Here is a 9,981-nt window from a genome sequence, read left to right as displayed (position 1 = left end):
TGAGGGTAACAGAGTATGCCTGAGGCACTCCTGCCTGTGAGCAAGCATGCCATGAATGGGAATTACTCTGTCCTGTTAACTCTTCCCATGGCTGCCTCTGGGGCAGTGGATGGATGAGCTGTGGAAGGTGCCCCTTAAAGGGCTTATCTTCTGGTCAGGGGTCAGACTCTTTCATAACCTGTTATGGTAGAGGATGGTAGGTGCTCGGCTGTTTTTTAGAGAATACAGGGCAAGGGACTTAAAGCAGAATGGAGATGGGGTTGTCAGGGAAGCCTCTCAGAGGAGGGTGATACTCAAGCTGGGTGGTAAAAGACTTAGGGGAGTTAGACCAGGAAGTGCAGTCCAGCACAAGGGACCATGAAAGGCACAGAGGAGAAAGTCTGGTAGATTTAGGGAACTGCAAGAGTTCTATGAGGTCAGCACAAAGAATGCTGGACTAATACACTCATTTCTCTTCTATAGGTGGGAAGCCATGGAAGGATTTAATCTGAGGAGTGATGTAGTCAGATCCATTTATTACAGAGCCCTTTAGGACTGGTGTGGAAAAATAGAAAGAGAAACAGAGACAGGAGGCCAACAAGCAGCCTGGAGTCAGATGGAATCTTGATAAAGAGAGGAGAGGAAGTGGGTTGAGACATTTTGATAGAGACCAAATAAAAAAAATAGTGCCAAGTTGAAGGAGAGGTGGGGAGGAGGTTGACTCCTAGGATTCTAGCATGGAGAACTGGATGGGTAGTGGAGTGGAGGGGCAGGGTGTCATCTGGGATAGAGGATGCAGGATATGAGGAGGAAGATTTTTGTGAGTGGAGAGTGGAAGGAGGTGAGTCCAGGAGACTTTAGGGAACTTGGTCAGTCACGTAGGTGTGAAGGTAATGGTAGAGTGTCCTTCCTCGTTGAACCCCTGTGGTTTCCCAACTCCCCTCTTGATCCTCCTGGGAATGGGCTCTCTCTGTTTTCTGTGATGCCAGTTCCACATAGGTCACCCCTTTGGGTCCCTTGATGGACAGGCTGGACTCAAGATCCATCACCCCTACTTGCTCTTGTCTGTGTTCTCACCCTTGATGAACAGGAGACATTTGCACTTACTCTTTCAGATTTGGCTGAGACCACGAACTCTCCTCTGATGCAGGATTTCTTGGAAGAAGGACTCTCCCAGGAGATTATAGAGATGATTTCCAAGGAGGGCTTCTGGAACTCCAATTTTGGAGAAACCTGTATAGAGGACAGCTGGTTAGATAGTTTGCTAGGAGATCCAGAAAGTCTTCTGAGGTCCGATGTTGCCACCAACAGGGAAAGTCCCACAGAATGTGAGAGTCAGGAATTAAAGAGAGGCTTCAGTCCTGTGTCCACCCTTTCCACGGGAGAAGGTAACATGATGCATGTTTCTGAGAAGAGCATCACACCAGCTGAATCTAAGGAACATACGGATGAGTTTGGCTCCTCGGAACACAGCCAGCAGGATTCTGTTCCGGAAGGGGATAAACCATATAAATGTAGTGAATGTGGAAAAGGCTTCAGTGGGAGTTACCATCTTATCCAGCACTGGATTACTCATACTAGGGAGAAACCCACTGTGCATCAAGAGTGTGAGCAAGGTTTCAACCAGAATGCTTCCTTTTCTGTGTATCCAAAAAGCCACACAGGCTACAAATCCTATGTGTGTAATGAATATGGGACAACTTTTAGTGAGAGTGCATACCTGTGGCATCAGAAAACTCACACTGGAGAAGAACCATGTAAGAGTCAAGACAGTGACCACCCACCCAGTCATGCCACACAGCCTGTTGAGCATCAGAAAACTCACAGAAGAAGTAAGTCCTACAGCTGTAGTGAATGCGGCAAGACTTTCACCCGGATCCTTCATCTTACTCAGCACCAGAAGAACCACACTCGGAAACGCTATGAATGTGCCAAATGTCAGGCGACCTTCAACTTTAGAAAACATCTCGTCCAACATCAGAAAATTCATGCTGCAAAAACTACCTCTGAGTGTCAGGAGTGTGGGAAGGTTTTTAGGCGGAGTTCGCTGCTCATTGAGCACCAGGCTGTTCACACAGGAGAGAAGCCTTATAAGTGTAACGAATGTGGGAAATCCTTCAGCCATACCTCTACCCTAAAGATCCATCAGAGAGTTCACAGTGGAGAGAAACCTTACAAATGCAGTGAGTGTGGGAAGGCTTTCTGCCGGAACACTCACCTTAGTGAACATCAGCGAATTCATACAGGCTACAGACCCCACAAATGTCAGGAATGTGTCAGGAGTTTCAGCCGGCCCTCACATCTAATGCGACACCAGGCCATTCATGCCGCAGAAAAGCCCTATAGCTGCGCTGAATGCAAGGAGACTTTCAGCCATAACAGTCAACTTGTGCAGCACCAGAAAATGCACACTGTCAAAACCCCATATGAATGTCAGGAGTGCGGAGAACGCTTCATTTGCAGCTCAACCCTGAAGTGCCACCAGAGTGTTCACACCAGAGAAAAACAAGGGTTTGTTTTGAGTGGGAAGATCTTAGTTCAGAACCCAGCACAGACAGAGAAGTGCTTTAAGTGTAACAAATGTGAGAAATCCTTTAGCTGCAGCAAATACCTAACTCAGCATGAGAGGATTCACACCAGGGTAAAGCCCTTTAAGTGTGACCAGTGTGGGAAAGCCTTTGGCCAAAGTACTCAGCTCGTTCGCCATCAAAGAATCCACTTTAGGGTGAGGCTGTCTAAATGGGGTGAACAAGGGAAAGCCATCAGCAGTGGCTCCCTTATCAAACTTCAGTCCTCCCTCACCGAGGAGTACCCTTTTAAATGTGACGAATGTGGAAGGACCTTCAGCCAAAGGGCACGCCTCTCAAAACATCAGTTAATTCACACTGGAGAGAACCCCTTTAAATGTAGCATGTGTGACAGAGTCTTCAGCCAGATAAACTACCTTGTTCAGCATGAGAGAACTCATGGCAGAAAGAAGCCCTTCCAGTGTAATGAATGCGGGAAAACGTTCCGTCAGAGCTCATGCTTTTCTAAGCATCAGCGAGTTCATTCAGGTGAGAAACGCTATGTATGTGACTACTGCGGGAAGGCCTTTGGCCTGAATGCTGAGCTTGTCCGCCACCAGAGAATTCACACTGGAGAAAAGCCTTATGTTTGTCAGGAATGTGGGAAAGCCTTCTCCCAGAGCTCATGCCTTTCTATTCACCGGAGAGTTCACACCGGGGAGAAGCCCTATGTGTGTGGTGAATGTGGGAAAACCTTTGCCCAGAAAGCAAATCTAACACAACACCAGAGAATACACACTGGGGAGAAGCCTTACTCCTGTAATGTGTGTGGCAAAGCTTTTGGGCTCAGTGCCCATCTCAATCAGCACCTGAGAGTTCACACCCAGGGGACACTTTATCAGTGTCAACATTGCCAGAAAACCTTTCAGTGCCACTCGAGTCTCAACCGCCATCAGCGTGTACACATCAGGCAGCAATACTGTCTGTAGCCGTTGGGTGGTAGCAGAGTCCCAGAATATGACACCATGTTCGTTGGATGTCGAAAGTTGGAAACCATCCCATTGCAAGTTTCCCTCCAAATAAATACATCTAAAGATTGATTAGAAAGTTTGTGCACACGAGTTTCATTATGACAATGAAAACACAAAAATGGAGAAGCTGTACAGTGTCAGGATTCAGAGGTAGGCTCTGGAGCCAGTCTACCTCAGTTAAATCCCACCTCTGTCGTCTGCTACCTAAGTGACCTTGAGAAAGTCAGAAAAATCTCTCAGGGCCTCAGTGTCCTCATCTGTAAAATGGGCATCACCTACCTCAGAGGGCTTTTTTTGAGGATTAAATAAATAAATGTGAAGCACTTAGAACTGATGCCCAGCACATGAGGGCTCACCAAGTATGAGCCACAAATACACGTCAGCTATAGCACAAATAGACTGGTGTTATGGGAAGAAAGGAAGCAATAATTTCTCTGTGTTTACTGTAGTTAATGTTCTTATAATGTATAGCTTTTAATTTAAGTTTTCCTTTGTTAAGGTTTTTCTCCAGCACCTTACTCTTCTTAAATGCCTGGCCTTTTTTGTCCCTTCATCTCTCTTTCCCGGTTTTTTTTCTTAACCCCCAGAAAGCTAAGAACCTGTAAACACCTAACCTCAACTGGCTAAAACCTTCCACTCCTAACCTCCCAAGCCTCTCACTCACAGCGGACATGCTGCCTCTTCCGATGACCTTCCTCCACTTAACAGTATTGGTTATGCAATAGGACACCCAATTTGTTGTGGGAGTTGACACCAAAACACAGCTGGATTCCATCAGGAAAGCTGCGTTGATCAAGGTGTTAACCACATGTGAGACACAACCCTTATGGAAGACATGCTTGGGGGGTCAAACCTGCGGTGTGCGGAGGTGACTGCTGGGCTGTCATTCGCCATTTATCCAAGATGGCCACTCACCCGGCAATTTGCGAGGCTTGGGGTGCTCCTGCTCTGAAGCTTCCTTCTGGAATCGGGGAGATGAATGAACCCATTTTCATAGACGATTGCTGTTAATTGACAAGTGACATCTTAAAAATGCCACATTCCCTCATAGCACAGTTCTGGGATCACCAGGGATTGTTGGAGAGTCCAGTGAGATGGGACCACACAGCCAGTTTCCTCCTGACAGTGTTTTGTGAGCTCCGGGCTTTTGTGGCCTGCCACTAAGTGGCTCAGTCACACATTTGCTGGAAACACAGTAGTCTTAAGGAAAGCACTGAGCACTGATACTTAATCTTTACTATTTTAGGCGCTTAAAATGGTTAGGGGGTAAGTGCTCTGTACACTCAGGCTTTCCAGTCTTGCACCTACAGTTCTGCTGCTTAAGTTTGTTAAACTTGGTTCAAACTGGGAACCTATTGGCTAACCCCAGTATACTGTTTTTCAGATGGCTGCAACATTTCAACTTCTTGTACATGGTTCCTGTCCCCTGGAGCTCTGTCTCGCATGTTAAATACCAAAAGAGTGTACAAAGTGTTGCAGGCTGGAACACAATGGAGACTCTGGAAAATTGGCAGCTATTGGGGGTTGGGGGCAGCCTCTCTAAATCAGTCACTTTTGTTGCTTCGGGCCAGGGTAGAAACGCCCTCCATGTGTGCATGTTTGTTGGTTCTCTGATTAAAATTTTGAGTCTAAAAGCATTGGTTCCTTCTCTCAGCCTGCTGCCGTGCAGCCAGACATCAGTCCCTGCCTGCCAGGCCTCACATCTTTGTGGGGAGGGCTTCTGATGACAATCATTGCCCAGTAAGAGGGAGCAGCTGAGTCTGTTTCCCCAGCGTCTGGGTGGCGCATGTGCCACCGAGGAGGCACACAAGTTCAGCTGGTCCTCAGATGCATCAACAAACAACACTTTTCAGTCTGTGTGGTGTGAGCCTGAGTAACCAAGGAGCGTGCACAGGCCGCTGCAGTTCCCTCCTCTCCTTACAGACACGTCAGGCCTCAGGCTTGGCTGGTGTTTCTAATTAGCATCCAATAATATAACTTTGCTTCGTATTTTAATTTTTCTTCCCACCTTTTTCCTTTAGTGATGAGATACTAGTTTCCTGCTGTTAGTAGTAATTGAAAGTTTTTATAAAGTGAGCTGATGGGGCCCAGTGTTGGCTCATGCCTGTAATTCCAGCCCTTTGGGAGGCCTAGGTGGGAAGATGACTTGAGTCCAGGGGTTCGAGACCACCTTGGGCAACATGGTGAGACCCTGTCCCTACAAAACATACACAAATTAGCTGGGTGGTGGCCACTGAACAATCACTTAAAAATGATTAAAATGGGGCTGGGCGTGGTGGCTCATGCCTGTAATCCTAGCACTTTGAGAGGCAGAGGTGGGTGGATCACCTGAGGTTGGGAGTTCAAGACCAGCCTGACCAACACGGAGAAACCTCGTCTCTACTAGAAATACAAAAAAATTAGCCGGGTGAGGTGGCGTATGCCTATAATCCCAGCTACTCGGGGGGGCTGAGGTTGCGGTGAGCTGAGATCGTGCCATTGTACTCCAGCCTAGGCAGCAAGAGCAAAACTCCATCTCAAAAAAAAGATTAAAATCGCAAATTTTATGTTATGCATGTTTTTACCACAATTAAAAAACATGTAGATAAAGTACTACATTTTAAAGTTTGTGTGGTAGGCTGGGTGTGGTGGCTTAAGCCTTTAATCCCAGCACTTTGGAAAGCTGAGGTGGGTGGATTGCTTGAGCTCAGGAGTTTGAGACCTGCCTGAGCAGCCTGGTGAAACCCCATCTGTACAAAAAATAGTGACAGCCAGGTGTGGTGACACATGCCCGCAGTCAAGCTGCTAGGGAGGCTCAAGTGGGAGAATCACGAGCCTGGGAGGTTGAGGCTGCAGTAAGCTGTGATCACACCACTGCACTCCCCCTTGGGCGACAGATCAAGACCCTGTCTCCAAATAAAGGAAAAAAATGTGATCGGAGAAAGAAATGAGCTACAGGAGCCTAAACCAAGCAAGGTTAAGATGGCGAAACCCAACACCTATGAGGCTGAGATGAAGACAAGCTAAAACGAGGTCAAGGTATAAAGCAGCAGCAAAGTCTTTGGGCCAAGCTCTCCCCCAACACTTCAGAGGTGGGGGACTCCTTGTCAGAGCTGATATACCCCAGCTAAATTTCAGCTTGTCCTCTGGAAGCGCTGGAGACTAAGGTCAGTCAGGGTAAACAGCCCTGTCAACATACATAACCAGCCTCATAACCCTGGGTACCTAGGCGTGGGTGAGCGTCTCCGGCAGTACTTCGTGTGTTGTCACACATCATTGCTGGGTGTGTTAAGTACTCTCCATGTGCTCTACTGGCAGAGGACACCTGGAAGCTCACGCCTGGTCTCTCCTAGGCTCCATCCTATGCACCTTTTCCAGTGCTGATTTTAATCTCTATTCTTTAGCTATAATCCATGCAACCAAGAGCCTTTCTAATGAACTACTGAACCTGAGGGTCCCCTGCCCCTCTAAGCCTCAGTTTCTCCAATGGACTCAAGAATGATAATTCGGTTTAAGGATTCTCAAAATCAACATCAGCGCGTTCTGCCCAGGCCGGCTTCACCTGCTCAATTCTCTGATAACCACTTCCCTTCCCGCCTACTCCAGCCAGTCCTCTAGGCCACGCCCTAGCCCCGCCCCCGCGGGCTCTAACCCTGTCTCCTCCCCCGGTTCTGGCCGCGAGCCAGTCGCACCTCTGCAGCCTCATTGGCCGCCGCCAGATTCTCTGGCCCCTCGAATCCTCTCGGTGGCCTAAATTCCCCACTGCTCAGGGCCGCTCTTTAGACCAAAATGGAGAGGGCAAGTGATGAGTGTCACTAGACGGTCGGGCCCCCAGGTACCTGGCAACTGGGGCGTTGGACCTCGGTCCTCCCATGCGAAGCTCGCTCCCCATCAGCATCCCCATGTTGGTGGCGAAGCTGCCCTAACCCCACGGATGCTTCCGCGCCTGTCAAACTCCGGGATGAACTACCCTTCCCAGAGTCCCGCGGGAGCTCGGGCTCTTTAGGGTGACGGTCCTCTGATGGCAGATGCGGGAACATCCCTGGCGTCAGGCGGCCCTCGCGTGGGGCGCACGAAGCCACCACTTCCTCTGGCCTAGATAGGCGGGGTGGAGAAGGCAGCCCGCGCGTCTATTTCCTAGCGACCAATCGTACGACACGTTCTGTAAGCCCCGCCCCCCACTGCGGTGCTGGCGGCTTTCGTCTCCAAGGCAACTGTCGACTCTGGAAACGCCTTTCTCCACCGCCACTGCCTACCCCGCAGGCGGGGCCGCCCATTACCGGAGCCTTTAAGCAGTATGGGTGCTGGACAAACAGCGTGACCGGGTCGTAAAACTTGATGGGAAACGAATGTTAGAGCACAGGGCTGGGTGGTACTCAAAGAGTTGATGTGAGGGAAGGTTTCACAAAGGGAGACTTTTTAAAAATTTATTTGTATTTTTTGCTTTTATTTTTTCGAGATGGAGCCCAGCCCAGGCGTGATCTCGACTCACTGCAACCTCTGCCTCCCGGATGCAGAGGATTCTCCTACCTAAGCCTCCCGAGTAGCTGGGATTACAGGCGCCTGCCACCATGCTTGGTTAATTTTTTGTATTTTTGGTAGAGACGAGGTTTCACCCTGTTGGCCAGGCTAGTTGCGAACTCCTAACCTCAGGTGATCCACCCGCCTTGGCCTCCCAAAGTGTTGGGATTAGAGGCGTGAGCCACCGCTCAGGGCCCAGGAGGTGGCTTTTGAATAAGGCTTTGAGGGATGAGCAGGAGGTCGCCAGGAAGAGAAGGGAAAATACACTATATTTAGAGATCTGATCAAAATTAAAAGTCTTAACGAGGGTGTGGGGAAACTGCCATTGTCCTACCCTGCTGGTAAGGAGAGGAATGTGTTCAGCCTTTAAGGAAGTAAATCAGTCATAAAGTGGGTGACTGTTTCCTGAAAACCTACGGTATACCGGGCAGTGCCCCAGATGCTAGGGATACAGCCGGGAAAGACATACAGGGGGCAGGCAGTAACCACGAGACATATGATTGGAAATTATAAGTGCTGTGAAGTAGGCCAGCCGTGGTGGCTCACACCAATAATTCCAGCACTTTGGGAGGCCAAGGCAGCTGGATCACTTGAGGCCACGAGTTCGAGACCAGACTGGCCAACAGGTGAAACCCATCTCTACTAAAATTATAAAAACTAGTCAGATGTAGTGTCAGGAGCCTGTAATCCCAACTACTCAAGAGGCTGAGGCATGAGAATCACTTGAACCGGGGAGGCAGAGATTGTAGTGAGCTGAGATGGTGACACTGCACGGTAGCCTGGGCCAGAAAACAAGACTCCATCTATAAATAAATAAATAAATACATAAATAAATGTTATGAAGTAAATGGGAATGAAGGAGGGACTGTGGGATCAAGAAACATAATTCTTTGAGAACATAATGTGAAATAATAAATAGTATCAACCTCAAGAGAACTGTAGAGAAACACTATGAATTGCAGCTGGAATCTGCCCTGAATGTACATATCTTCTTCCTGGTGTTTGTGACAATTTGAGTTGGGGTTTTCTTTTACCCACAGCCGAAGGCATCCTGATGTGCTAGCACAAACAAGATGAGTGTCTTTCTTTTGGTGTGTTTAGCTACTCAAGCCCATAAATTATCTTTCTCGTTTGAGCTGTGTGAGAGGTGGTCAACTTCAGCATTTAAAGGAAGAATTGAGAGACACACTGAATGGGAGAGACTGGTAGGAGAAAGATGCCTTCTTTCTGTTGGGGTTCTAAGGTGATAGGAGATAAGCCTGGAGCCGCTGGTGTCAAACTTGCCACCATGAGGGGAGAACCTGCCAGAAAATGAACCTAACTGAAAAAGCTTAGCTAAGAGGAGTGACTGACCAGATGACTGACATGTCACTTAAACACCTGGATCCATCTGTTCCTGAAGGCAAAACTGTTCAATGACATAGGCTAACAAATTCTCTTTCTTTCTTAAGCAAATAGAATACTTTTGGCTGGAAATAATTCTCTACCTCATACCAGAAATTATTTAAAAATTCAGATGGATCAAAGTTTTAATTGTGAAAAAAATCATAAAAGTACTAGAATAAAATATAGCAGAACTTTTTTTCATAATGTTGGGGGTAAGGACAGTGTTGTTAGCATGATAGTAGGTCCAAGAACTATAAAGGAAAATACAGACAGGTTTAAATACCTAAAAGTTTAAAAGCTCTGTATAACAAATATAAAATTGAAAGAGAAATAACTGGGAGAAATATTAGTCACTTATATGCCAAAGTGTTAATATACATGGTATATATAAGGACTTGCAAACAAACCAGACCAAAACAAAACGTAGGACTTGCAATTATAAATCAATATAAAAAGATTGCTCAGCCGGGCGCGGTGGCTCACGCCTGTAATCCCAGCACTTTGGGAGGCCGAGGCGGGTGGATCACGAGGTCAAGAGATCGAGACCATCCTGGTCAACATGGTGAAACCCCGTCTCT

At 47.7% G+C, this 9,981-nt stretch overlaps 1 protein-coding gene across 6 annotated transcripts in view; it reads left to right on the top strand.

Moving 5' to 3' along the window:
- The window catches only part of ZNF473 (zinc finger protein 473), a 17,628-nt gene extending 12,477 nt beyond the window's left edge, over positions 1-5,151 (top strand). For all 6 annotated transcript variants that reach the window (XM_037732808.1, XM_017512542.2, XM_017512538.2 and 3 more), the window contains one exon: positions 1,095-5,151. In XM_037732808.1, coding sequence (XP_037588736.1) covers positions 1,095-3,475 — 2,381 coding nt within the window. In that variant the 3' untranslated portion in view covers positions 3,476-5,151. The remainder of the gene's footprint in view (positions 1-1,094) is intronic.
- The last annotated feature ends 4,830 nt before the right edge of the window (positions 5,152-9,981 follow it).

Source organism: Cebus imitator, unplaced genomic scaffold (genome assembly GCF_001604975.1).
Source record: "Cebus imitator isolate Cc_AM_T3 unplaced genomic scaffold, Cebus_imitator-1.0 Scaffold473, whole genome shotgun sequence".
Taxonomy (NCBI): domain Eukaryota; kingdom Metazoa; phylum Chordata; class Mammalia; order Primates; family Cebidae; genus Cebus; species Cebus imitator.
The sequence above is the reverse complement of the archived record's forward strand: the minus strand, read 5'-3'. Positions and strand labels throughout refer to the sequence as shown.